Source organism: Chamaea fasciata, unplaced genomic scaffold (genome assembly GCF_029207755.1).
Source record: "Chamaea fasciata isolate MVZ Bird 193981 ecotype frontalis unplaced genomic scaffold, bChaFas1.0.hap1 SCAF_8, whole genome shotgun sequence".
In the NCBI taxonomy this organism is placed as follows: domain Eukaryota; kingdom Metazoa; phylum Chordata; class Aves; order Passeriformes; family Sylviidae; genus Chamaea; species Chamaea fasciata.
This window is the reverse complement of record NW_027094093.1, coordinates 37,733,847-37,756,644: the sequence shown is the minus strand read 5'-3', so window position 1 is coordinate 37,756,644 and position 22,798 is coordinate 37,733,847. Positions and strand designations below refer to the sequence as shown.

The following is a 22,798-nucleotide window of genomic DNA, read 5'->3' as shown; positions in this document are numbered from 1 at the left end:
AAGGCTGTGACATTGGACATGGGAGCTCTGGTTCAGCATCCTTCAGGGTGAGGAGGCTGAAGGTGCAAGGATTGTCTGTCAGTGGGAAGATTTGGTTATTCTGGGATTTCTTGAGTAGATTCAGTGAGCTTTGATCTAAATCTTGACCTTTTGCAGCAGCTTCTGTGATCTGTGGACGATTCTTGTCGCAGCCCACGAACTGCACGTTTGATTTTCCATAGACTGTGGGAACTACTCTGCAGGGGAGTCAGAGGGACTTGGAGGGAGAGGGATCCAGAGGAAGGGAGGACCATGAGGCCATTCCACTGGAAACTCCACAAATGAACCCTGCACTAATTGGAAAACCCTTGGAATGGGGAAGAGGGATAGTAGCACTTTTCCTTCTTTTGCCCAAGGAGACAAAGGGTGAGAAGGGCTCAATCGCAATTTTACCTCAATCACACCTTTGCATTCAGAGTTTATTCCCTCTTGGAATGCAAGCACGTCCTTGGTGAAATATGGAGGCCTAGGGAGTAAACACTGGATTTCTTCCCTCTGTTCTCACACAGGGCACAATCATCTTTCAGCACTATCAGGGCAATGGTTGAACTGGAAAAGCAGCAGAGGTGATTGCAGAGTGAAGGTGATGCTCTGCTCACAGTTTCAAAGGGAGTGTTGAGCCCTGTCCCTCCATCCCAGAGGATTTACAGCAGGGAATGCCTCTGTGTTAATCCATGCCTTTGTTGGTGGCTGCTGGGGTGCTGTGGAAAGTTGGCAGGGCTGTACAACCCCACGTGAAACCTTCCCGCTGCCGAGCTCTGGTAGAAATGTGAAGACATGAAACGATCTTAGTGTGCTCTGGGACGGAAATGAACCTGGCCTGGGTTATGGTTTCTCCATAAATTGTTTCAACTCGGTTCTGTAAGAAACAACAGCTCTGCTCTAAATTCACTGCAAAGACTTCAGTGAGGAGCCAGGGGAAGGAGGCAGGAGATGGAAACCAGCAGGTTTGAAAAACTGAGGTGAAATTTGAGACTGGCACGTTGTGAGAAAAATGGAATGTGTCCTCAGGGCAGCAGCACTTGGGGCGCTGGGATGGGACAGTTGTGTGTGGTCACCTGAGGGGGAGCACCAAGAAGGAATTTCTTCCAAGAAGGAATATTTTGTATTTTCTCAGCAATAACCCACCCTGGGGAGGGGAAAGCACCATCAGTGCAGCAGGTGCAGTAAACCAGGCTGCTCCCAGCCCCATCCAACCTGGCCTTGACACTCCCATGGATGGCACAATCCTAAACAAGTAACGTCTCTCACTGTTGTTACTGTAATGATTTGCAGAACGGTGCTAATGATGAAAAAGTTTCTCTTTAAAAGATAAAAGAGCTGTATTCTTTCATTGCAGAGTAGGGAGGCAGAGGCTTGTCCAAAGGGACAAGTGTGGGAGGCAGGGTAAGAGCTGAAACTCTGGCTGCCCATCAGGGCTTTTCATCGGCATTTACAGCCGATATTTGTACCTCTGTTCTAAAAATATAAAAGTTTATTTGTCTTATAAATAGCAGGAAGAAGAAAAGATTCAAGAAGAACCTCACCTTCCTTTCCTGGTTTATAGTAACTGACATTAATATTCCAAAACCTGAATCTGTTGAGTTGGGTGCTGTATCTCAGCTTCCCTCACCAGCTCCCATTAGGAAATCTGATCAATACACTCAGAGCTGGTGTTGGATTCTTGAGGACATTTGCCTTTGCTGGATCTTCTTTCTGATGAGCACCCGTGTCTAAGACCCTGTGGCTGTCTTGGGAGCATTAGCAGGGGAGATAAATTAGGCTGTTTGACATCATCTTCTGGATAAATATTTTCTTTTAGGATTCTCAAAGGCCCTAAGTAAAGAACAGGGGAGGCTGTGACAGATGCTGTCATGTGAGGAGAACTCTCCTCGTGCCAATGGCCCCAGTGAGTATCTTGTGTCGATATACAGGATCTTTTACACTCTGATTTTATATCCTCAGTGTTGGGGGGGTTTAAATTTTAACTTAAAAATTAAGTTTCTGCAACCAGCTGGAGGTTCATGTGATTTCTCTTTGCTTTATCAAATCATGTAATGAAAAAAAATAACCAATATTTGGCACCTTGTTCTTCTTTTCAGTTTGGGTTTGTATTTTTTCCCGCACTTTGAATTGTCTTTTGATTCAGTCTTTGAAATATTTTGGTGAGACACTTTCAATACGAAAACGTTTGAGCCTGTATCCAAACAATCTGATTTGCAAGGCCACAGTTCGTTCTCTGTCCAGGAGCATTGGGAAGCATAAAATGAATTCTGGTTCCGTATCAATATTCCTTTATTCCTCCTCTTCCAGCAAAGTCTTTTTGAGTCACAGCAGCACAGTGACTTACAGCGGTTTACACACCACACAGCCACTGCCTTCTGCTGCTGCTCACCCCATACCAGCCCATCAGCACCAAAAAATATATCTGAAGGTAAGACACTGGAGGTGATCTACTCACAGCACTTGGATTCACTGCCCCCAAGAATATTACTTGGCATGATCTAATACTTTCTATTAATACTTTGAGAAAGAGGATAAGCAGCACTGAAGTGAAGGTGAAGTTCTTGTTAGAGCATGCATCCTTTCCTAAAAACCTTTTTGTTTGTAAGCCAAGACCAGAACCCTGACACGACCTGTGCTCCCAGCCTGGTTTCATCCAGAAGAAAAAAAGATTGGCCAGCTGTAAAAATGGAGGGCTCAGAGAAATGGATGCATATTTAATTTGAAGACAACCCTTTGCATTTGTCCAACCAAGCCTTTGCTAATTTTTGGTAAAAAGTGCTCTCTGCAGTATTTGCACACATTAAACCAAAAGGTTCTGGGGCAGAAGAGCCTTGCTGTGGGGAATGGTGAAAAGAATGAGAAGGAACTCACTGGTGGTAGATTAAAAATAGACACGGTGGCACAAATATGCATTTAAATGTCCTTTTCCAATGATACAATGCTTGTTAAGGCCAGGTATGTCAGGAGGTTAAATATAGCAGCCGGGATGTCAGGACATCTATCCATCATGCACTGAGTGGATAAGCAGAAGCGATTGAACTCAATATTTAAATACATTAAGTACAAGGAAATATTTCTTGCTTTTAATCTTTGTGATTGAAATGCAAAACAACATCTTTTTCTGTCTAAGTAGTTTCGCAGCGTTCTGTCTTTCGTTCAGAACTGCTGAGCACGTGCTCATTTATGTGCCGTGGATAAATCTGGCCCGGTGTGTTAACCTGGGGCAGAGCTGCCAGGCTCCACCTAGGGCACAGTTAATGCTCTTGAAATATTTGTCCCCCAGAAAGTCAAGTTCATGTTCTCACAACAAAGGCAAAAGCTCGACTTGATGATCTTGGAGGTCTTTTCCAGCCCTAATGATTCTATGGTTTTAGGAATATTCCATCAGAAATCAGAGTCAGGCATAAATTTTCACAACAAAGCAATTTAAAAGAAAAAAGGAATATTGACCATTAGTATTCCCTTTACCTCATACATGTTTGGGACAGGGAGGTTTGGAATCCCCACCCCTGGAGGTGTCCAAGGAATTCCTGGGGGTGTCACTCCGTGCTCTGGGCTGGGGACAAGGTGGGCATCGGGCACAGCTGGGACTCCGTGGGCTGAGAGGACTTTTCCAGCCTCAGGGATCCTGGGATTCTCCTTGCCCACGCAATGGCGATAGTTTTGTCAGAGCTGTTCCTTGAGATTTGGAGCTGAAGGAGCAAAGCAGAAAAACGCAGGAATTGAAATATTTTCTCAAGTGACCCAAGTGCACCCTCCTCCCCCCTTCATGCTCTGATGCCAGAACAAAAATCTTACGTTCAGCCTAACTTTTCATTTCACCGATCATCCGTTTGGTTCTTAGCCCCCTTCTGCAATTTCCATGGGTCATTCCACGCTTTTTTCCCAGTCCTGAGCTGTGCTGCTGAAGATCTGCCACGTTTCACACTAAAGACAGCTGCATTTCAATGGCAGATAAAGTGGTGCTGGCATCCTGTGTGTAATTTTCGCCTCGTTTGGTGTCTTTCTAAACCAGGTATCAAACAGGAGTATAAAATGGTCTGAGGGTGATGTTCCAGCAACACAGGGCTTGCAGAGTATCACTGAGGGAGAAATTCTTTGCAGGAACTTCCAGGACTGAGCTGGAATGACAGTAATGAATGACGTGTTCAATAAGGAAAGCTGGCCCTTCACTCCATTAAGGTTCATTATTGATGATGAAGATGTCACGCTCTGCATCCAATCTACTGAGAAGCAGCACTCGGGAGGAAGAAAGGGGCCTGTGAGTTATTTCTGGAATGCACACACGGAGGATCGGGATCAGAGAGCAGCAGGTTACGCTGAGGTTGCTCTCCAGAGGCTCCACCAACCCGCTGTGTTAATTTCTGGACAATTTCAAAAGACCTTAAGAATGTCAAATAAACAGAAATCAGATTAAAAGGGGAAGGACTGCCTAGTAAAGCAAAATGCAGAGTAATTGAAAATGGCTTGGCCAAAGGAGACAGGGAGGGGTCTGCAGCTCTGGGCAGAGTCTAAAATACTTGGCAGTAGTGAATGAGATATGATATTTCATCTGGATATAAATATGAACTTCTGGAAAGAGTTAAGGAAAAAGAAGTTTCTCAAGGGCTCCTTATTGAATTATGTGATCTAGCACATGGAAAGGGATTGTTGTTGATATTGGCTTTTGAATGCACTTCCTTGAAGAACCAAAGTCAACTCTATTTGTCAGTCGAGTGATCCCCTAAGAAGTCACATCTGTTATCGTCACCCTGGTTCTGCTCCATACATCACGGCATTCCTGACCTCCCGAAATACCAGGGTTGCTCCCCTGTCACTTAATCTGTTTATCAACTCTTCTTGGGCTTCCTTCACCAGGGGTGTTGGCCCTTCGTTGGGTTCCTTCCTTGCAAACAGTCACTTTTCACATGTTCCTGGATCTGCGTGTTCAGCTACGAAACATTTTGTAAGTGATAAAAATATCGACACACCATTTGCATCAAGGTGCAAAAGCACTTCAGGTGCACTTTTGGGATGAAATTGAAGACAAATTTAGAGTAAAATTTAGTTTGCAGTGTGGACTCCTCAAGTTCAGAGATTCTTGAGTGTGGATGGTGTTTATTCAGGCACATTATAGGAATGAAATGGCCTCCATCAACTGAAATGGATAATTATCAACTCTGATAATCACGTTTTTCCATTGGAGCACTCCCTTGGGTTTGCCTGGGGCTCCATCTCACCCAGCCCTGGTGAGCTCCAGCCAAGCTCTGGTGTGTTTTGGGTTTCCTGAGGAGCACGGAGGTGCCCAGCTCCCTTTCCCTGATGCTGCTGAGAACAGGTGGCCTCCCTCGGGGTCACCGAGTATATTTAGGGATGAAACTCGAGCGGGCTGGAGCCAGATTGGCTGTGTGGGCCACACGCGTCACCGGGAGCCGCTGAGCCCCCTCGCTCTCGCCCAGTGCTGCTCAGGAGGGAAGACTGGAGAGCCTTTGCTCCAAAGGGTATTTACTGCATGTCGCTGGTAAGAACATTTTAAATGCATTTCACTTCTTTTCCTTAGAAGAGGGATCTTGAGCTGTCTTCCCCATTCTGTAGTTTTTTGGGAATACTCGTTTTGCTTTGCCCACAGAAGTCAGGTTTTCTCTCCGAATAACTGGCTGCAGGTTGGAGGAGGAGGAAAAGACCTGGAATGGGGTTTGGAAGTGTGGCTGGAGGCTGTAACAGCGACAGGCTGAAGAGACTGTGTTTATATGCAAACCCTACTTCTTGAGTTTATTTACACACCTTGGCCTACTGTTTCACGTGACTTGTCACTCGTTAATTGGGTTATTCTTAATTTCTTTTAATTGTTAACAACACAATTTTCCCAATTAATTTTTTTGGCCATTTTTCTCAGCCCATTGGGACTAAAAAGGGCCAGTATTCCCTGTTCCTATATTTAACCTGCATGACTTGACTTCCCTTGCCTCAGAAGGAATTGCAGTTTAGCCAGCTCAACCCAACTGCCCCATCAGTTGGCAGGATTAGCTTACACGGCAAATATCCCTGGACTCAGGAGCAGCTGTTCCAAAGCCTCATCCCCTCCCAACATTAGAAACAGGGCTGCAGACTCTGGTGGAAAATTGTAGCTTTGCCTCCCAGCAAAATCAGTGCCTTAATTAATTCGTTCAAAGGTTCTGACACTAATCTGTGCTTTGTACTTCAGCCAACTCTATGGATTTTCATCTTTTCCAGGTCTGAAGAAATAGAGAGAAAAAACCCACAAGAGCTTAAAAAAAAAAATCCCAGAGCTTCTCTGTAGGCTCATGCTGGGAAGACAGAAATTGCCTCGTTAACCTAAGGTCACTTAAAAAAATATTTACAGTATTTTTCTACATCATGCTCTTACTTATGAATGAATGCAGTAGAATATAAATCTCCCATTCAAACGGGATATTTATAATGATATAATGAAATAGCATAGAATAGTCACAGAGAGAAGAAAAATGCTTCAAATCATTCTGTTGTAATGAAAATACCACATCATGTTTCAAGTGATCTCTTTTTTTTTCATTTTCTCTTTTATTTTATTTATCCCTTTTATTTTTATTGTATCCAGTGTTGGTGTTATAACTGGGATGAGGTATTTGTCCAAAACTGTAATTTGTATCAGTAAGTTTGAAACTGAATCCGATGTTTTTGCATAACAATCCATGTAATGCCAGATCCCAGCTTTATTTAGGGTCTGACTAGTTACTAACCATGACCCCAAGTGCTTTATGAGCTTGTCTTGTACCTTCTCACGGTACTTTCAGTCATGGGCTAATACTGTTTATTCACATTTTCACCTGCTGCGGGACCAGTGAGTGGGGGAGAGACAGAAGCAAACCCTCAGAATGGAGGAAGAAGAATACGAGGAAGTTGTGGAGGTAAGAAGAAAATGCGAGAGTAGAAATGTTTGTTTCCTGCCTTGTGACTGAATACATTAATCACCACAGGAGCAGAGGTTGGTGTTTGCTCTCTGAAGATTAGGGATGATTAGATATCTATTAAATGGTTTCATCAGTAAAATAACAACAACAACAACAGTTGCTCTCGGTGGAGCAAAGTCTCCTGGTTCCTGTCATAGTTTCTCAGTTTAAATAAGGACTGGAACCATCCCACACTCACAGTGCGGGGTTTTCTGATTACTCCCTGCGTAATTATAGATGCACTGGGCCAGCTCTTTTCCCTCCTGGCTTGCCCTCTGTCACCCAATCCATGCTGGAGAAGATGACTTTGGAAGCCCCTTTCTAGCCCTGCCTCTGCAGAAATGCAGCACTTTTGTGCCACCAGGAGACCACAAACCAATTTAGCCTGAGACGTGGCAGAGATGGAGCCAGGTTTAAGTGACAGGACAAGGGGGGAGGACTTTAAATGGACAGAGGGTAGATTGAAATTGAGTATCAGGAAGAAATCCTTCCCTGGGAAGGCGGGGAGACCGTGGTACAAGGTTGCCCAGAGAAGCTGTGGCTGCCCCCGGATCTCTGGAAGTGTCCAAGGCCGGGTTGGAACAATCTGGGATAGAGGCAGATGTCCCTGCCCATGGCAAGGGGCGGAATAGAGGATCTTTAAGGTCCTTTCCAACCCAGGACATTCTGTGATTCTGTGTCCATGGAGGTGCATCATGGATTAATTTGCCGGTAGGTCATTTAAACTCACAGTTAGATGCTGAATTATTCAGTCTCAGGAACCTGAATAAAAAATTCCCCAGGAGCGGGAGCCAGCAGATTGACTTTGTTATTGAAACAGCACACGAAAATAACAGTGTGGTCTTACTTCTTGCATTGCTACTACTCTGAAATTAACTTATGCGTCATGAAATACACAAAGTCTTGTAAAACAAAATAATCACTGAGTGTTTGAGGAAAAGAGCAAGAGTATAAATGTAAACATCCTACAACTCATTGCCAGCACACTGTGTTCAGTGGACTGTTGACTTCAGGTGGTGTGAGGTCACTGCCAGCTTTCTGTATTTCAAATAATGAATGAAGCAAAGCCAAATGATTTGCCAGTCAGAGTCGTTAAATGCATTTTGCAAAACAGTTGTCACCACTCATAAGGCAGATTTTAAAGACATTTTGCTGTCTAGCTACAATGACACCAACCCTTCATTAAATTTCTCATTCCCACGTTACTTGTAATTGCCTTTGTGTTTCCCGTGCATTGTGTGCTCTCCGTAATGGATATTTATTTGCTCTCCTTGTTTATTTATTCCAGCAGGAGTTATGGTATTTTGGGCTTTTTGTTCACACAGCCCCATTCCATCCTTTGTTTTTTGATTTTCAATGACCGTCCTGCTGTAACCACATCCCTTGGGCTGAGGCGGCACTGCTTTAGTAGCTTCCCTTGGGATACTCGTGGTGAGATGCTAAATAAAAGAGGAACAACAGCATCTGCTACAATTTTAAGCCTTTCCAGAACTTTATTAATTCCTTTTTCAGTCCAAGACTTTAAACCTATGAGTTCTATCAGAAATTCATCTTCTGAAAGAGAGAGAAGGACACGATCACTGAACATCGAGCAGCTGAGGCATCGCCAAAGATTGTAAAATGCTATTTTTAAACTTTCTCTGGAATTGTGAGCCACTACTTTATGTTGTACCTGTCTTGGGATGTGCAAAAATCCACAGTGAGTGATCCAAACATTTGCTGCCAAGTTACTTAAGGTTTTTTTGGAAGGTTTTGTATAAAATTTACGGAAGATTTTGCAGGGGGATTTGCGGAAGGTTTTGTGGGAGATTTTGCAGCAAGTTTGTGTTAAATTTTATGGAGGATTTTGCAGAGGGTTTTGTGGAAGATTTTGTAGAAAGCTTGTGAAAGGTTTCGTAGAACATCTGGTAAAAGTTTTGTGGGAGGTTTCTGGAGGGTGTTGTCAAAGGTGGGTCCAGCATGGAAATCACCTCAGAACAGCCCAATATGTCTCAGCTTGCGAAGTACGGCTCGGTCGCTTGAAGTAACTTTGACGAAGAGCTCTCAGAAAGACACTTACATTTGAACGAGAAATTTTTTTAGGTTTCAAAGCGTTTTCCATTCCCGCAGCTGCGGCAAGCGACCCCAAGCAATTACCGCTCGGAGGAGATCTTCCAACACAACCCCCGGGTTTTCCCGTTTTCTCTTTGTGCGGCTGAAGCACATCCCGCACACGGCGGGGGCCGTTTTTGACAGCAATGTCTTTAAAAACTCTTTTTTCCCCCCGTCATTGCCGAGCGGGCCGGGCGCGGCAGGCCGAGGCGCCGCGGCGCCCTCAGCGCGGCCGCCATTTCCGCGGGACGGCGCCCCCGCGCGGCCGCGGGCGGGAAGTGGCGGACGGGGAAGAGCTTTTCCTCGAAATCCGACCCAAAAAAAAACCCCAGAAAAAAACCCCAAAAACCCCCAAAACCTCCCCTGGCACAACCTGAGGCCGTTTCCCGTTGTCCTGCCGATTATTCGCGGGGAGCAAAGCCCGATCTGGCTGTGTCTCAGGGAGTTGTGCAGAGATAGAAGGTGTCCCCCGCGCCGAGCCTCCGTTTCTCCGGGCTGAGCCCCTTGCCCAGCTCCCTCAGGAATTCTCCAGTCCCTTTCCCACCTCCCTCAACCGCTCCTGGGGCTCCAGATCCTTTCCCAACTCTGTTGTCCCGGCTGGAAAAGATGCTCCACTGGACGTGGTGCTCACAAACAAGCCAGAACTGGTGGGAAATGCAAAGGTCAAGGGCTGCGGTGACCGTGGGACGATGGAGCTGAAGATACAGGGAGCAGTGAGCAAAATAAATGGAATTATCCCAGACTTTGGAAGAGGAGAACTGGGGCTGCTCGGGGAAAATCCCGTGGGAAACAGCAAAGGCACACAGAGTAGCTGGGTGTTCATCCAGCATGATTTTCCCCGAGCACACAGCTCAGCCCAAAGTGCAGGAATCAAACAGCGGAAGGATGGAGTGGAGGAACACAGAGCGCCTGACTGAGAGAAATGACACACACACACAAAAAGAAATACAGTGAAGGTGGAAGCAGGAGCAGACGGCATGGGATAAACGTAAAGATCCAAAACATTACAAGCTCCATTCCTACATCCATGAGCAATGTTCAGCTGGATTTGGTCGTCAAGAGCGCCAAGAAGGAAAGATCCAGGGAGCTACAGATGGGTCAACCTCACTTTATTCTTTGGGAAGGCTGTGGAGCAAATCCTTTCAGAAGTTATTTTTAAATACACGAGAGACACGAAGGTCGTGTGGAGAAGTGAACACTGAGTTATCAACAGCAATCTATGGCTGATGAACCTCATTAATTTTTATAATGAGTACACAGCTGCTGTGGACAAGGGGAGACCAGTGAAGGTTGAGTACCTGGTCTGCTTTAGGGACACCTCCTGTTGTGGTTTTACCCCCAAATTTATGAGGTGTGGAGGGGTAATAGGCAGTAAAATGAGTGAAAAATCAGCAGGCTCAGAGTTGTGATCAGCACCAAAGTTTAATCGGCAGCCAGAAATTATTGGTGTCTTCGTAGGAACAACCCTGAGGACAACAGTCATGGGTGTCACCAGATAAAAATCAGGAGAATCCTGGGGTTTAAATGCTGATTCTTTTAATGTTGTCGTCAGTGTCCTCCCTCTTGTGGGTAAAATTAGATAACAGTCTTTCATGAATTATTTGGACGATTATTAGTTGGGGAGTGTATGGAATAGAAATCCAGTCATTAATGCAAAATGTGAACAGATATTCAGAGTTACCAAATGAGTCCATAAGCACCTATGAACTAAAACCCTGTTTTTCCCCAGAAATGTGTTTTAAAACAAATTCATGGGAGCTACAATTTGCTGATCTGGCCTAATAATGATGTTTTTTCTTTTTTTTCCAAAGTACTACATTGAAGAGACAGTTATTGAGGAGGGTGAGCCACATGAGGTAAAGGTCCCTGTCTTGCTGCATGTAGCACGTAAATGTGTGTGATTAACATGAAACACTAAATTAGCAGCTTTTTGTATTCTGAGGTTTAATTTTTCACGCTAAACACACAAATATCAGTGAACAACTGCTGCTTAATGCTTTATTTTTGCTTCAAGTCCCTGCTGTGTGATGATCTAAGATCAGTTTGCATGTATCATTTCTGTTCACCTCGTGTAATTTCACTGAAAAATTACACTTTTGCAGATTTTTCGTCATGTCACTGCTAACAAATAGTTGGGTCACCAGGGAGTGATTGCCATAATTTGAAATTCTACTTCTAAAACAGCTACAACCCGACTCTCTGCTGTGTTATCATGACATATTCTTTATGGCATGGGCTTATGCGGAAACAGAAGCTGTTAATTGTATAACTCTTGGTGCATTTTCAGCTCTGTCCCGTTGATGCAAATAACTCTCAGAACTCTGACCTTCATTACTTCCTTTTTAAAGGCAATTTTTTTATAAAGCTAATTGACACGAAATAAAACCTGACATTTATTTGGGTGGCTTTGGAGCACTTTTTTAATGGTGATAATTATTTTTTAGACGCTTTTCATTAGAATCTTAGTATTAAAATTACTACTTGCAGCATGACCATGTTGATAAACAAGTGAATAAAGCATTTCAATTGTTTGGAAATGAATGTACGTGGAGCAGAGGCAGCTGGAGGCCCCCTCTCCCAGACCCTCTGGAGAATAATTCCATGAGTTTGATGCTGGATCCAGCCAGAGAGTTCATTCCTTGTGTTTTGGTTTTTTTTTTTAGGGTGGTTGATACATAGGGAGCACAATGGTAATCCCAGTAGGAAAAGTGTCCCAGGTTTTCTGTCTCCATGTGGATCTGGATGAGACCAGAGCATCCTTTCACCAGCTCAGGGGGGTGAAAAACACTTATCCTAATGAATTTTTCCAGCTATAAAACAAGGGATTTTTGATTTTTTTTGATCTCCAGGTGGTCACTGAGATAACTGAGACCATCAGCACAGACTACTCAGGCCCTGAGACCACCACAATCACCACCTACACATCTGAGCACACCCCGCCCTCCGGGGAGGATGCAGCCCCTCCCATCAGGAAGAAGACAATCAGGACAAAAGTGGACCCATCCAAGTTTTTGACGCCTTACCTGGAACACAGCAGTAAAATGAAGGACCTATTCAGCGAGGTAGGTTGTTCCATATCTCTTATTTCTCGAGGAACGCCAGCTTAAAAAGTGTTTACAGGGATTCTTTGATAGTTATAGTGTAAATAACTTGGTTTATCAATACTGAGCTCATGGAGAGATTATAACAAATTAGAGGTGATCCAAGTTAGAGATGGATTTTTTCCCTGTGGTGTCAGATGGAATAAACTCAGTTGGCTAAAATAAGCAGAAGTGCAAATGTAGTCGAATAATTTTAGTTTATAGCGTTGAATAATCTGCCCCAAGTCCCTGTCCTAACCAGATAAATATGGCAATAATGGCTAATACAGTTCTGCCAGAGCTCGGGGGTATGTCTTAATTATTTTTATCATTATTCTCTTCCAGAACAAGTACAAAGAAAAATTCAGAAAAGAAAAAGGAAAGCCATATGCTTCCACAATTGATACCCCAGAAATCCGGAGGATCAAGAAAGTGCAGGACCAGCTCAGTGAGGTGGGTAACAACTGCATTTCTACGTTTATCCACGTTCTGGGCGTTTAAATGAAGGGTGAAAATGTAGTTTTTCTGGTTTAAAAAAAAATAAAAACCAGTCAGTTTTGCTGTAGAATCAATGAATTTTGTGCGCTGCTCCAGGTTAAATACCGCATGGCTGGGGGAGTTGCCAGAACCATTTGCCACGTGGATGAAAAGGCCATGGATATAGAGCATGCAAAGAAAGTGTCACAGCAAGTGAGCAAGGTGAGTGACTTCTGACTTTCCTAACACTGGGGGATCCTGAGGTTGCTGCTAAGAGCAAAGTTTTGAGCTCAGGGTGCTAAAGCAACGTTTATACAACGGTTCAGAAGCACAGGGAGGGATAGCAGAGAGGTTGGTAAGGCAAATATAAGTGTAATCTTAAATATTTCCGGTTGCTCTCTTCAGATGTTACTGCTCTGACACTTTGCTTTTGAAAAAAGATCTTTAAAGCAGGCAGTTTATTCACAGAAGTAAATATTGTTTTTTTTAATGATAGAGTGACCAACTTGCTGATCTTTCCTTTCAGGTATTATACAAACAGAACTGGGAGGAGAATAAGGACAAGTACCTGCTTCCCCCTGATGCTCCAGAGCTTGTGAATGCAATAAAGAACACAGCAATGTTCAGCAAGGTAACAAAAACTAACCACAGACCTAAGCAGCTGAAGTAAAATAAGCTTTCAAAGCCAGAAATTAATTAATGCTGAGCATTCTGGCCTTTTTTCCTGTAGAAACTCTATACTGAAGACTGGGATGCAGACAAAACACTGTTTTATCCCTACAATGACAGTCCAGAGCTCAGAAGGGTGGCAGAGGCTCAGAAGTCTCTGAGTGATGTGAGTATCAAAGCAGGGATTTGCATGCGGGTACCAAGGGCTGTTGGGTTATGGTGTAACCTGGGACGTGCCAAGGACTTTGATTAGATATAAAAGCTTCACAATGGGACAGAAAAAAAAAAAGTGTGTTAAGTAAGCTCTGGTAGTAGTGGTATTTCACAGAAAAATACCTACTTGATGTTAGACTGCAAAGTAGAGCATATTGAAGTATAAATCCATTGACAATTTGATGCTGGATTAGGAATGAATGGAATAATTAATTTATTAAATCAGCAGGAACACCTCGAGTATCTCCCCAAATACAAAAACTCTCAGGGTTGTCTCCAAGTCCAGTTCACTCTTGTGGGTCTGCAAACGTGCCTCTAGCTCAGTGATAAGAAAAGTCAGGGATTCGTGGGACTGGGGTTTGCTGATATTTAGATACACAGAACTCTTCAACAGGAGATTTCGGTTCTCATCTGAAGATTTCAGTGAATTTTACAGATGTTCAGAAGTTCCCTGGTAATACACAGATTAAAGAATTCCTGCTAAGGGGGCTGTGGGCAGAACTTCTTCTATTCATGTGGTGGTAGGGGAGTTCAATGCCGTGATGCTCAAGCAGATGCTCATTTCTTCCATCCTTTCAGATTGTCTACAAAAAGGGGCACGATGAAAGGAAAGCAAAATTCACCTCCCTGCCAGACCCCCCTGATGTGGAACAAGCCAAGAAGGTGACACGGCAGCTGAGTGATGTGAGTAAAACCTCAAACCCCACTCCTGCAGGCAGAGAGGCAGAAAGGGACCTAAGGAAAGGGAAGGCAGAAGGAAAAACACACAGGAAGACCAACTTCTGCTGGAGAAATTGGGACCAGGTTGCATCATCTTGTAATGCAGAAGTAGGGTTTTAACTCCATTCAGAATTTAACTATTATTCTTTTTTTTTTTTAAATTTTATTTTATTGTGTATTGAAAATTAGCTGCATTTTAAGATTAGAGAATTGCAGTATTCACTCATGGTGGAGAAACCACTAAGAAAACTGCACTGAACCCATTTGTAAGGTACAATAATTAATTCAGTGAAAATTTCTTTAATCTTATATTTCCTTAGCTTTAAAGATAAACTGTCATCAAGAAAATGTTATACCATGTAAAAAAAAAAAGAATCAGTACCATAATTCTTGAAAATGAATCAAATAATAAGCTTCGTAGGTATCTCCAAAATTATAAAACACAGATTTTTTTAAAAAAGATTATTTTTGGCATACATGTTCTTTAACAATGTTAAAAAAGCATTGGGGGAGTTTTTATTTTTTATGGTAAGTGATGCAACTGTGGCTGAAAATACACCTGGAACACTGAGTCAAAACTCAGGCGGGTGTTCTGTCGTTAAAAAAACTCTTTAAACTTTTAATACTTGATTTCTGTGAGCTTGAATAAATAATAGAAATCTCAAATACGAGGTAATTAAAAGGGTTTGCTTATAACCCGTTCCAGTAGCAATACCAGTAAATTCTGACTTAATTGGCAATGTCCTAATATTATGTGACCAGGGAGAAAACAGAACTAAAGGAATATGTTAGAGATGATTTATTTATCCTTTTAACGTCAGGGCAGGTACCTCGAGAAATGATTTAACACTGAAATGGTTTGGCCAAATCATATTTAAGGTGTTTTTGACCACAACTGCTAAAAGAGTTACAAGGCATGTGTCAAATATGAAGAAGCTTTAAAAAGACAGCTTTGAAAAATGAATCTGTCAAGTGAAAATGGAGCTGTGTCTTGGGGATTCAATTTTATTGTTTTGTTTCCTTATAGGTTATTTACCATGATGACTATAAAAAGAAAATCAAAGGCAAGTGGAGTCAAACTCCGTGCTATGACGTGGCAATTGCAAAAATGAATGCAGATAATCTAAGTATGGTGAGTGAATCCTGCAGGAATTCTTCAACATCTTTATCCCTGTTCATGTTCATGTGCCGAATGCTGAGGCTCCATTTGTGGCATTGCTTATTTCCTCAATAATCCCTGTTGTAGATGTCTAATTTACAGTTAGTTTATGTGTTGTTTTCTGCCTGTCTCTGTTCCTAACAGAGGAAATACCAGGAAGACTTTGAGAACATGAAAGACCAAATCTACTTCATGCAGACTGAAACTCCAGAATATGAAGCCAACAAACGAGCTTCGGAAAACGTCAGCAAGGTGAGGGACCCGCGTGTCACCTTGGGAAGAGTTCTGAACTCACACAAGTTTGTGCTGAAATTGTTTTGGCAAGACCTTTCGTGGTCCTTTGCCACCGTAAGTTGAATAACAGGGGCATTTTTTCCTGGAAAGTTGAAGATTGTATCATAGAATAGATTCATATCACAGAACGGTTTGGGTGGGAAGGGACATTCAAGACAACCCCAGTGTCACCCCTGCCATGGGCAGGGTGGCCTTCCACTATCCCAGGGTGCTCCAAGTCCCATCCTGCCTGGCTTTGGACACTTCCAGGGATCGGGGCAGCCACAGGTTCTCTGGGCAATCACACAGGTTAGTGAGCATTTGGCTTTTAATGTTGATTTTTAAAACCTTTTTTATTTTCATTCTTTCAAGTTCAAATACAAAGCAGACTATGAAAAGAAAAAAGCTGTTGCAGATTATAATGTGCTCCCTGCTACAGAGAACCCACTGCTGAAGCAATTAAAAACTGCAGGAGACATTCTGAGTGATGTGAGTATTATCAATGTGCAGCTATGTCATTTTCAGCCATGTACCAGAAACCACACTCACCATTTCTTCACAAGCCTTCTCCTTTGGATCTTGTAGTATTTTTAGTTTTGTAGACCAGCATTTGTTATGAGGTAGCACCAGCCAGAACAATTCAGGTAAAGAATGAATTCTCCACAGATGAGTGTAGCAACAGCAGTGGCACATGGATGGCTAATTAGTGGATAGCTCATTTAGATCCTTGTGGATAATAAATCACAAGAGGACAGTTCTTCCCCTATTGTTTAAAGGAATTTCAGCTAATAATGATAATATATGTGGTGCTTTTACTTATTTTTATATTATATTCTGGTTATTTTCTGTAACGGTCTTCTCAATTCCTCTTTCATTTGTATGAAAAGAGATTGAATATTTCTCAGTGTCAGAAATTCAAAAACCATTAGGTAGGCCTTTCTGTCTTCCCTTACAAACCTACAAAAGTTATTTTTAAAGACCATTGGGAAAACAGTGCCATCTGTTTCTCAGTCCCGTGGGAAAGCATTTTTTTTGGAACCGTTTCTCCGTTTTACTCTTGTCATTTTTAACGTGGCGGGGGTGACTTGCAGTGAAATCTCCTGTATGATCTGGTTTTATTTGATTTGCAGAAATTATACAAAGAAGCCTATGAACAGTCCAAAGGAAACAGGATGAATTACTGTGAGACACCCAAGTTCCAGACTGATGCTGCTCTGAAGAACTTTAGTGATGTAGGTCTTTCCCTTGGGGTTTACCCTTCAGTACTGACCCTCTTGATTACTTTTACTTCTCAACTCGTGGTTATTTTGGCAGGTAAAATATAAAGAGGCATATCAGAAGAATATTTTGGGGCACTACTTGGGCAGCTTTGAGGACCCATATCAGATCCACTGCATGAAGGTTGAAGCTATGAAGAGTGATGTAAGTGTGGCAATCGTTCTGTTTTCCCCATCACTCTGGCACCTTAGACAAAGCTCAGTTGTGGTTCCTTACTGAATGTTGCTCTTGTTCCTAGAAAAATTACAAAGCAGATTATGAGGAGGAAAAGACAATGTGCTACTTCCCTCAGACCATAACCCAAGAGTATGAAGCAATCAAGAAGTTGGAGCAATGTAAAGATGTGAGTACAGGACAGCAGTTGTTCAGCACAGAAAAATTAACTGAGTGATCCGTGGTAACGTCAATGATTCTGAGTTTGGCCTCATTGCCATATGTGACTTTTTGGAAAAAAACCAATCTTCATCTCTATTTTAGGGCCTTTTGTGACATCTAGTGATCAAAACAGATATAGCACAGTCTTTTTAATAACTGCTAAACCCATAAAATGACAGCAGTAGTACCAAAATCAAGAATGAACCTGAAGCATTCACCTGCTTAAATAAATATTTCTTTAAAATAATACTTTTAAAGTACTTAAGTTAATTTATTAATATTTTTTTATTTTATCAACAGTTGAAAAATACTTTATATGCGTTTTCTACAAATATTTTTTTTGTCTTCTTTCAGTACACCTACAAAAAGCATCCTGATCAAACCAAATTCACTTCAGTGACCGACTCTCCAGTACAGAAGCAAGCAGAGATCAACAGCAAACAGCTGAGTGATGTAAGTAAACTTTGGAAACACTCTGACATTCCCAATTTCTGCCCTGTGCCCACCTTCACTTCATCTTCCAGCTTTAAGAGCACACCTGAAATAATTGTGTAGGTGACTGTGTATATTCACAATTTTATTCCAGCAGAACATCGCCTGGAAATCAGATTTTTTAGAAATGGTTTTTCAATTCACAGTCTATAAACTGGGCTGCCAAATATCTTCCTTCATTTTTCTTTGCAGATATTGTATAAATCCAAAGGGGAAGAAATTATTCACAAGTATCACCTCCCTCCTGACGTGCCCCAGTTCATCCAGGCTAGAGTTAATGCCTACAATATCAGTGATGTGAGTATATTTTGAATTTCCACAGCATGGAGCTCTCCACTGATGCTATCAGTTTTATTGCCTTTGTGATGTTAAATTTTTTGGTGGTATTATCAGCCTTCCAGGAATGAGATAAAAGCTGACGTCTCCCTTAACAGCATTGGAATTTTAATAGTCTGGCCAGACTGACACAAAAAATCAGCCAGGCTGCTTTCTCCAGTCCCTTTAGAGCACAAAGCCTGAGTTTGAAGCTAACAGGAAAAATTTTCTGAAGGTTCAGTCAAATGAAAAAGGGTTTTGCATAAGAAAGGGCAAAAGTGCCGCTGACAGAGTTGTTCCAAATAAAAAGTGCAAAATATCTTGTGAAATTCATGATTATCTTTGTAGTAGATTTATTTATTATAATAGAACTGTAGTTTGTGTACATGGTAACATGTTCTCCTTGAGATTACATGGACTAAACTGGATATTTTAATTCCTGTAATAAAATCTCCTGTAACAAAAGACGTGGGCTTAAACTCTTCATTAGAATTGCTCTTCCTGACACTGCAAACTCTTCCCTTTTTTCCCTCCAAGGCTAACTACAAAGCAGACTGGAAGAAAACCCTTGCCAAAGGCTATGATCTGAAACCAGATGCCATTCCAATTATTGCTGCTAAGGCTTCTCGGAATATTGCAAGTGACGTGAGTAGGATTTACATCCAGTGGAACACACGCCCCTCCTGCATTTCATTATTTATGGAATTAATTATTATTTACTTGTGCTGCAGACCTGTATTCCTGCTTTAGCAAAAAGTTACAAGTGACTCTTCATTCCTCTCTTAAACCTCCCCAGTTGGATATTGGGATTTTGAAGTGTTTGGTGAGGCTGTTCAGTAATTTATTGTTATTAAAGTCTTAATTAAAAACTGAATGTCCCTGGGAGTTGCAAGCCTGCATCAATGACAATGGTGAGAGAGGGCTTGTAGCTACAGGTATGGGTTGAGATATGTACCCGGTGTCAAGACAAGCTGAAAAATCCAATAATCCTCTTCTTTTTCTGACCTAAATAATCTTGTGCTGTCGTAAAAACCATTTATGAGGTTACAGAACGAACTGCAGCATTAATACTTTGAAACTCAGTGTTTTAAACCCATCCAAAGTGTGTTTTCTCTTTCCCAAGTGGGTCAAGCTGGTTTTCCTTTGTCTCTAGTACAAGTACAAGGAATCCTACGAGAAAGACAAAGGCAAACAGGTCGGGTACCGGAGCCTGCAGGATGACCCCAAACTTGTTCACTACATGAACGTGGCCAAAATCCAGTCGGATCGGGAATACAAGAAGGATTATGAAGTCACCAAGACCAAATATCACACTCCTCTGGATATGTTCAGTGTGACAGCTGCCAAGAAAGCCCAGGAAGTGGTGACAAACGCTGGCTATAAGCAGCCGATCCACAATTACACCCTCCTGCCTGATTCTGTCAACCTGGAGCTGTCCAGAAACGTGATGCAGCTTCAGAGTGATGTATGTCATCAATAATCATCACCGTTTTTAATTCTCATCCTGACTGTGTGACATCATTGGTCTTTTAAGGCTAGAAAATTAATTTATATAATCCAATATATATTATATTGGATGAACAGTAGGTTGGGAAGTAAGTGATTGGTTTGGAACCATTTATTTTTCAAACATTCTCAGAGTTATGTGCAGTTTTTAAGTTCTAGGAAACTTATCTAGCAAAGTAACAACTTTTTTTATATCTCTCCGTATTTGGCATATTCCCAGCAAATGAGCATGTTTTACTAATTGATGTATTTTTGTAGTCAGATTTTAATTACTGTGATTTTATTTCTCCTAAATACTGACTCTATCATACTTAAATTTTAATAAATCTAAATTTTCCCTCAAAAGTGAATGGCCAGGGTAAGTTTTAATGCTTTACCTGTTTTCTGTATACAGACACTAATTTTTCTCGCCTCACTGTGTTTTTCTTGTTTGTTTTTGGAAAGAATCTGTACAAATCTGACTTCAATAACTGGCTGAGAGGAGTTGGCTGGGTCCCAATTCAGTCCCTGGATGTAGAAAAGGCCAAGAAGGCCACGGAGATCCTCAGTGAGAAGAAATACCGCCAGCATCCCGACCAGCTCAAGTTCTCCATCCCCATGGATGCCATGGAACAAGTGCTGGCGAAGCAAAATGCCAAGACCATGAACAAGGTGGGGAGTTGTTGGATTGACCCAAAGTTTGGGTCTTTGTCTGGCAAAGTTATGGGGCACGGTGCATTCCCACTGGAGTTATTAAAATTTCCCGTGGGTGTGGGAGTTCCTGGGTTAAGACTGGGCACTGAGTGATCATGGTAAGCCTCTGACTGCTCATAATTAGGGGAGTTTAATTTTCTGTTTCTAAAGATTAAAGATTCCTTCTCCAGATTTATAGTGCTTTGAAAATCCTTTTGCTGTAGGGTGTATTCACAGTAAGTGAACTGCAGAAGATCTGGGATTCTGTCAGTTTTGTACAAGTTTCCTGGAAAGTGGAGTTCTTTACACTTGTCTCTATTTATCCAGGACACCACTGATCCTTTTATCCCTTGTTTTCCATGGAAAGAATGTCTGTGAAAATAAATTCTGCTCTCCAGTACTGCAGGGAAGAGCACAGATTAGAAACTTCCTTCTTCAATATTTATTAATTATCAAAACATACTTTGCAAATTTTTCACAATACTAAAGAAATGGGAAAGATAATGTTGCTTCTCAGCAGATCTGTGAATGTTATTTCTGGTGCTAAGAATATTTCTAGGGAATATTATTTATTGCAAATGGGCAGAACAAAAGCAAACTCTTCTTTTATGAGTTCAGTACCTTTCCAAGGCTAAAAATTCCTTTGTAATTGCAGAGGCTGTACACAGATAAATGGAACAAAGAGAAGACCAGCATCCATGTGATGCCAGACACCCCAGAAATTCTGCAGTGCAAAGTGAACCAGATGACAATGAGTGATGTGAGTGGCTGTGCTCATGGTGGGCATTCAGTGCCTTGCTGTCGTTTTAATGCCTCGTTTGAAAGTGTTTAGCTTCAGGGTTCTGCCTTCATGACACCTGTTCTCTTTTCACATCTAACCTTAGAAACTTTACAAAGCTGGATGGGAGGAGGACAAGAAGAAGGGTTATGACCTGCAGCCAGATGCAATTCCAATAAAAGCAGCCAAAAGCTCCAGGGACATCGCGAGCGATGTGAGTCTGGTTGTGTGAAACCACTCCGTGACTTCATTTAAATTAAATGACTAAACCTGAGATCTTGTCATCTATTTTTTTAGTGATAAAACCGAGTTTAATACTGCATTTTTTAACTGTGACTTTTGCTGTTCTTTCTCTTTCCTGCTCTCAGTATAAATACAAACTGGCCTACGAGAAGGCCAAAGGGAAGCACATCGGCTTCCGCAGCCTGGAGGACGACCCCAAGCTGGTGCACTTCATGCAAGTGGCCAAGATGCAGTCTGACAGAGAGTACAAAAAGGGCTATGAGGAGGCCAAGACTAATTTCCACACTCCCGTTGACATGGTCAGCGTGGTGGCAGCCAAGAAAGCTCAGGAAGTGGCTACCAATGCAAACTACAAGAACTTAATCCACACCTACAACGTCCTGCCCGATGCTATGAGCATTGAGTTGGCCAAAAACATGATGCAGTTACAAAGTGATGTAAGTAAGAGGTGCTTCAGCCTTTGAACTGTGAATACTGAGCTGCTTAGTTGATGAAAAAACACTGTAAGATAACTAGTATTACTTTCTTAGTGAAAGTAGGTCAAGTGTCTACAAAAATGTAGTAAATTATGCAAGTTTTTCAACAACTACAGGTATTTTATTTTTCCTAGACCCTGAACTATTAAATTGATAAATTTGAGCTTAGAAATAAGCAATTTTATAAATATGTACTCTTGATGTCCCATCAGGCTCTTCAGGAGCAACAGTTATGTTCAGACCAGGACAGGAAAAGCTTCACTTTTCCATCATACATTTTCTCTTGTACTTCCAAATTTATGAACTATTTTATGCTTCATATTGGTTTTTATCTACTTCCCGCCTGCAGAATCAATACAAAGCAGAGTATGATGAAACCATGAAGGGTGTTGGGTGGCTCCCGCTGGGCTCCCTGGAAGCTGAGAAGAACAAAAAAGCCATGGAAATTGTGAGTGAGAAGAAATATCGCCAGCATCCAGACAAGTTGAAGTTCTCTGTTCCTATGGATTCCATGAACATGGTCTTGGCTTTAAATAATGCCAAAATCATGGATGAGGTAAGAAAGTGCTCCTCAGAATTCATTTAGGCTTGCAGAAGTGGGCAACGATCTACATCTGATTTAATAGTCAACCCTGTTGTATGAAGAGCTTTAGAAAACATGATTTTATTTTGTAGCTAGTTAATGTGCTTTGAGTGCTAAAATAAAAAGATAAATGTTCCTCCCGTGGTAATCATTGTCAAGGCAGTTTGGATTTCAAGTGGAAAATAGTATTTTAAATTGTTTTATTTAAGAATAACAGATGTTGAGGTCTCTATTTTTTTTAATCCCTCCAGCACAAGTACAAACAAGCCTGGGAAGAAGACAAAAAGAAAATTCACATCACTCCAGATATTCCACAGATTGCTTTAGCAAAAGCAAATGCACTCAATTTAAGTGAAGTGAGTATTGTTTGTGAGCCTGTGACCTTGCTCTTATTTTTTGATTAGGAATAAGTGAGATGAGAGCATGCAAAAGTCTCACCTTGCTA

General features: G+C 41.9%; 1 protein-coding gene across 20 annotated transcripts in view; it reads left to right on the top strand.

Annotated features, from left to right (window-relative positions):
- Positions 1-5,421: 5,421 nt before the first annotated feature.
- The window catches only part of NEB (nebulin), a 99,001-nt gene continuing 81,624 nt past the window's right edge, over positions 5,422-22,798 (top strand). For 19 of the 20 annotated variants that reach the window (XR_010722172.1, XR_010722173.1, XM_066190461.1 and 16 more), the window contains exons 1-25: positions 5,422-5,524; positions 6,846-6,911; positions 10,856-10,900; positions 11,894-12,106; positions 12,470-12,577; positions 12,719-12,823; positions 13,128-13,232; positions 13,332-13,436; positions 14,063-14,167; positions 15,231-15,335; positions 15,507-15,614; positions 16,008-16,124; positions 16,766-16,867; positions 16,950-17,057; positions 17,152-17,256; positions 17,643-17,741; positions 17,973-18,077; positions 18,633-18,740; positions 19,249-19,560; positions 20,046-20,252; positions 20,929-21,033; positions 21,158-21,265; positions 21,420-21,731; positions 22,120-22,326; positions 22,605-22,709. Coding sequence is in view for 18 of the 20 variants with exons in the window: in XM_066190461.1 (XP_066046558.1) it covers positions 6,879-6,911; positions 10,856-10,900; positions 11,894-12,106; positions 12,470-12,577; positions 12,719-12,823; positions 13,128-13,232; positions 13,332-13,436; positions 14,063-14,167; positions 15,231-15,335; positions 15,507-15,614; positions 16,008-16,124; positions 16,766-16,867; positions 16,950-17,057; positions 17,152-17,256; positions 17,643-17,741; positions 17,973-18,077; positions 18,633-18,740; positions 19,249-19,560; positions 20,046-20,252; positions 20,929-21,033; positions 21,158-21,265; positions 21,420-21,731; positions 22,120-22,326; positions 22,605-22,709 (3,132 nt within the window). In the remaining 2 variants the exon portion in view is untranslated. Of the gene's footprint in view, positions 5,525-6,237; positions 6,345-6,845; positions 6,912-10,855; positions 10,901-11,893; positions 12,107-12,469; positions 12,578-12,718; positions 12,824-13,127; positions 13,233-13,331; positions 13,437-14,062; positions 14,168-15,230; positions 15,336-15,506; positions 15,615-16,007; positions 16,125-16,765; positions 16,868-16,949; positions 17,058-17,151; positions 17,257-17,642; positions 17,742-17,972; positions 18,078-18,632; positions 18,741-19,248; positions 19,561-20,045; positions 20,253-20,928; positions 21,034-21,157; positions 21,266-21,419; positions 21,732-22,119; positions 22,327-22,604; positions 22,710-22,798 lie in introns of all 20 variants that reach the window. The other variant, XM_066190445.1, reaches the window with a different exon arrangement.